The 5,107-nt window shown below is 47.7% G+C and overlaps 1 protein-coding gene across 1 annotated transcript in view; it reads left to right on the forward strand.

The window, feature by feature from the left end:
* Window positions 1-906: 906 nt before the first annotated feature.
* The window catches only part of LOC104527970 (melanophilin-like), a gene marked incomplete at its 3' end in the record, with an annotated part of 4,837 nt that continues 636 nt past the window's right edge, over window positions 907-5,107 (forward strand). The window contains 2 exon segments of the mRNA XM_010171834.1: window positions 907-1,016; window positions 5,001-5,106. Of these exon segments, the coding sequence (XP_010170136.1) occupies window positions 907-1,016; window positions 5,001-5,106 (216 nt within the window).

Below are 5,107 nucleotides of genomic sequence, written 5' to 3' on the forward strand. Positions count from 1 at the left end.
CAAAGTCTAGGGGGTGCCTGCTTAGAGACACAGGGAGCGTTTTACTGAACAGGCAAATGGCTTTAGCAGTTAGATGATGGCAGAATAGATTCCTTCAGGTATGTGTGATATGTTTAGCATTTCTCTTAAAATCCTGTCAAACCATCTTTTCTTGCTATAGCTCTAAACGAGGGGAGTGCTGTGTCCTAATTAAGCTGTTGGCTACAAGCAAAGCTCAACTTCCTGAATTGTTGTAAGAGTTGTTAGCAAATGTGGGAGTCCAGTCCCTGGTGTGATCCTACTGCTTGGGGGGAAGCCAAATGATCTTGATTATTATTTTTTTCTTACAAAGCTGTTGGTGGGAGGGAAAATTGGTTTAATTAGATCAGACAGAGAAGAAAGAGGCGGGGAGGGAGGGAGCAGGAGGGGAGCAGAGGCTGGTGGTGGGGCAGGACCCACTGTGATGGAGCTGGGTGTGCAGGCTCAGCTCCTCCTGGGGATGCTCAGCCCACTCCCAAACCCCGTGGCCTTCCTTCCCTGGGGAGGAGAAAGGTTTGAAGGTTTCATTTGATTTGTGCACCCGGCATAAAGCAGCCAGCTCCGCCGAGAGCAAACATCTCCTTTTAATCCCAGCCAGGCGGAGGAGGTCTGGAGCTGCCTGCAGCTCTGGGCAGGACCTGGGGGGGAAGGCAGGGCTGCCTGCTCTGGTGACGGGGAGCCCCAGCAGCAGATAGGCACCACGCCAGTCCTGCTCAACACCCAGCTTGCCCAGCAGATCAGCCACGGTCCTGCCAGGAGTTGACTCGCCTTGCCCAAAGCTCTACCTCTGCCTGTTCAGATGGGGCTGAGCTCTTCTTCCTCCACCATCATCCCGGAATACGGGAGAGGGAGTGAGTAACGGGACCAGGTTCAACTCACCAGGACAAGATGGGGAGGAAGCTGGACCTCTCCAAGCTAACCGATGAAGAGGCCAAGCATGTTTGGGAAGTTGTTCAACGGGACTTTGATCTGAGGAAAAAAGAAGAGGAACGGCTGGAGTGAGTATCTGCTCTCTGTTCCACCAGGCTGGGGGGGCAAGCAAGATGTAGCTGCAGATCCCTCTACGTCCTGTTGTATATGGGTTGTAGGAATGAAGTAAGGCATTGAGGAGGAACAGCCAAGACCTGGCTGTTAAAAATCAAACCCGGTGGTTAATAGATTACGTTATCAGTGGCGAGGTGACGCATTCGGGCTGCCAAGGTGCAAACTGGCACCGTGCCATCAGCCACAACGCAGATCAGTGTCACTACGGGGGTTTATGGTGACAAATATCTGGCCCCTGCTCAGGAAATGCCTTTGTGGGGCTTGACATCTGTGTGGTTCCCACAGGCAGAGCTTACCTTGGAGCTAAGGATGGGATTTGGCTCCCTTGCTTTTGTTTCAAGTGATGCTTCTCGTGCGTTTAGGACAGGAGAGTGGTATTCAGTGATTCAGTGGGTCCTGGGAATCCACAGACTCTTGAAGGATCCTGGAAAAATAACTGAGAGGAGAGTAAACCTATTGGTAGTAGCCTTAAATGTGTTAAGCAGGGGGCCACACTGTTCTGGGAATGCTTTAAGGCGTGACAGATTGGGAAAAGATAGAAAATCACATGAGCAGCAAACGGATCTACAGGGCACTTGACAAAAGTGCTGGTTAAAACTTGTTCAGTCAGATCAGATGAAATTTTGAGCATGAGAAGTTGTGGTTTTTTAGACCTCGTTCATTATCTCCATCAAGCATTGAACTTAATAGTTTCTTAAGAAGCTGCAATGTCCTTGTTCAGGGTCTGTCCACGTTCTCTAACCGGTGTTGTGAGCCAGGACTGGTGCTGATGGTGCAGTGATGCTCTAGGGACTGGGAGCTCTACTGGTTTCTCCATCAAATCCAAAGGGAAAGGTGGGGGGTAGGAGTCATCCTCCTTCTTCTTTTGGAATATCAGCATCTGAGCTGTGGAAACATCCCCTGAAAGCTTGCCATTGTGGCACCATTAGCCACAAGAAGCTCAGTCACTTATTTTTGAGCATCCTGACTATTTTTTTTTGCCTAAGAAAACTCAGCCTGTGTGGCTGGCAGAGATAATTCCGTATCATCATCTACTGATTTCCTCTGCTGGTAGCTCTGAAGTGGAGGACAGAGATCAGACAAGGTTATTTAAAAAAAAAATAAATAAAATAAAATAAAATAAAATAAAATTATCACCCTGGAAGGAGTAAATGTCTCCCTTGTGATGAATCTGAGCTCTGCCAGGAGGAAGGAGGTGGAGACCCATGTTGCTGTGCCCTGCAGCAAAGAAGTGGGTGAATTCCTTACCCACTTGACCTTGGCGCCAGACTGGTTTATCTGGGTCTACTCTGATGCCCACAAGGCTCTCAAATTGAGTGCCATGGTATGGGAGGAGATGCAAGAGGGCGTGCAAGGTAGGGGGAAGATCTCAGGATGCTTCTACTCCACTGTGTTCCCTCTGTCCCAGCAGTCAAAGCTCTTTTTTTGTTGTTTTTTAGTAAGTTTGTCATTTAATGGTGAGGACTGGTGTTAACCCACCAGTGCCTGGCACTGCTCAAGTCTCTAGGGTAGAGCATGTTGCCTGATCTGAGGTTTGGTTGCTTCTCTCCACAGGCTCAGCCACAGCCAAGCCCATCCAGCAGATATGTCTGTAATACTATAATTCTGTAATTAATTATGTAATTCTATTAAAAAAAAATAGAGCAGACCACCAGTCTGGGGAAGTCTGCCACACTTCTGCATGCCAGGCACGGAGTTGTGAGTGTTTTCTGCCTCTAACAAGCTGGGACATGTTGTGAGGTCGTGGGAGACCCTGCAGACATTCACCCTGTTCCCTATGCTCTGACCATCCTCGTTTGCTTCTTTTATTCATTTGCTTTTCTATTCACTGGGCTTGTCTCAACCTGCAAGCCTTGAAGAAATGTTCCCCCCCCCCACCCCCAGCCATAGCTTGGCAATCTTCTTCACTTTCTGCTGCTTCTCAGCACTTTTCTTTTTGGCAGAAGCTATTCACCTACAATGGACAAAGGCTCCAGCTGGCCAGAAACTGCACAAACATGCGAGGGTAATTTTTTTTGCCTGGGAAATTAAATTCTGATCATTTGGGGGGGGGGATCTCCCTGCTTCCTGCTTCTTTCCATAAACATCCCTTGCTAGCAACCCCCTGGTTTGGGGATGGCTCAGCTGGACCCACCCTGCTGCAGTTTGGCACCTCATCACCCTTGATTTATTCTGCTGCAGGGAGCAGGGAGAGGGTTGGATGGTGCTCCTGCCAGCGAGAGGAGACAAGAGGCATGCAGTTCCTACGGGTTTTAAACTGGTTTAGCTGAGACTGGTCCTTCCTTCGGCAGGTCTCGTGGGTGAGGGAGGGAAGGTGGAGGGATCCAACCGGTCTTTGGGAACCAGAAAAAGCAGTCCAGTGAAAGATGGGATCCTGAGCACTGAGCCCAACCCAAGGTTTTTTTCTATTTGGGGGTTTGTTTTTAGTAGCTAGATATAAATTTTCTGCTGGACATTTGTACTAAGTCATTCAAAACACCGTTGGGACAGTGGATAGCTGAATATAAAAACTAGGTGCACAGTCTTTATACTGATTTTTACATGTCCCAGATCCTCAGTTAATGCAAGTTGGTACCGTTCCAGTATAAAAGCCAACCCAGCCTGGTGTGTTGGCAGTGAACTGGAGATAAGTCTCCTCCGGAAAAGAACCTAAGAGCTGATCTCTAATGTGCAAACTGATTTGGTTAAACAGAGATTAACTTGATTTACATTCGTGCTGTTCCCACCACCAGCCACATCTCTGCTCCCGTGGACATCCTGGCACCATGCTGTCATGCTTGCTGTGGTCACCCTGGCGTCAGCCTGTCTCCCTGATGGCTGGGTGGCATCAGAAGCATCACTACAAACCTTTGTGGTCCACATTGTGCTCCTGAAACAACCTTCAGACCTGACTGCTTGAATTTTTTTGGCATGGGCTGACTTCTGTTCTGGAAAATACAGCTTCCTAACCCTGCCTAGACAGAAAACAACCTGCTAGGACCTTCCCTACAAGTCAAACATTGCCTCTCAGCCATAGCCCCAAAGGCAAACATAGCTGAGGTAGTGCGTGGCATGGGGAGCAAACAGAAAGGCTTTGGGTAGCACAGCAAGTGTTTTAGCTGATTGATGGGGGTTCAGCCCCACACAGGCATCTTCTTGCGTGGAGACCTGCTCTAACAGCCGGTTCTGGGACAGCAAAGGAAGCCTGTAGAGATGGAGTGCCAGGAGAAGGTGTTCTTGGAAAGCACTCGTGATAGCCAGGCTTTCATGGGACCATCATAAGCATCTCCTCCATCTGCTGTCTGTTGAACAGCCAGGACCTTGTTGCACATCACTTCTGCCCTTAGTTAAGAGTATCTGTTGAATTTAGTACTGAAGAACTAGATCAAAACCCCTTTTAATAGCTTTTTAATCTCAGATTGCTTTTGGGGGGGTTCATTTTTTTTTTGTTTTCTTGAGGTTTTTTTGAGGCTTTGTTTGGTTTTTTGATTTGGTTTGGTTTTTTTAACTGAGAATTCTAGAAAGCTTTTAATTCCCAGCAGGACTTCAGGCTCAGAGATCATATTGGGTTGGGATGCAGCCAGAGACTTCTAGAAGAGCTGCTCTCCTGAGATGCCTTGGATTTATGATCAATACATTGAAAAGCACATGGGACAGGTTTTGGCACAACTAAATCTAATATTAAATTGAAGAGCAGCAGATCCTAACATAGAGGATCTATACAGGAATGTGTATATAACTTGCCCTGCATCTGGAGCCTGTTTCTTTTTTCAGCTTATTGAACTCCTGATATTTATTAGATTTGCCCTCCAGCTGTTTCCACAAGCTGAGAGACATGGGACATTCCCTGAAAAATCATTCCTGAAATGTCTGAAGCGTGACAGGGTTTGCCATGTGAGAGCTCACAGTGAGCTGTGAACAAAAACAAGTTCTTGGATCTTGGGATATTTTTTTTGCAGGGAGCTGAAAAGCAGGATCGACCAGGAAAGCAACAAGAGAGAACTCCTGACAAATCAGTCCCATCTCAACCAAACCCACTGCATCCATTGCCTCCAGCCCTTCAAGT

The sequence above is a fragment of the Antrostomus carolinensis genome, unplaced genomic scaffold, assembly GCF_000700745.2.
Source record: "Antrostomus carolinensis isolate BGI_N321 unplaced genomic scaffold, ASM70074v2 scaffold28067, whole genome shotgun sequence".
Classification (NCBI taxonomy): Eukaryota; Metazoa; Chordata; class Aves; order Caprimulgiformes; family Caprimulgidae; genus Antrostomus; species Antrostomus carolinensis.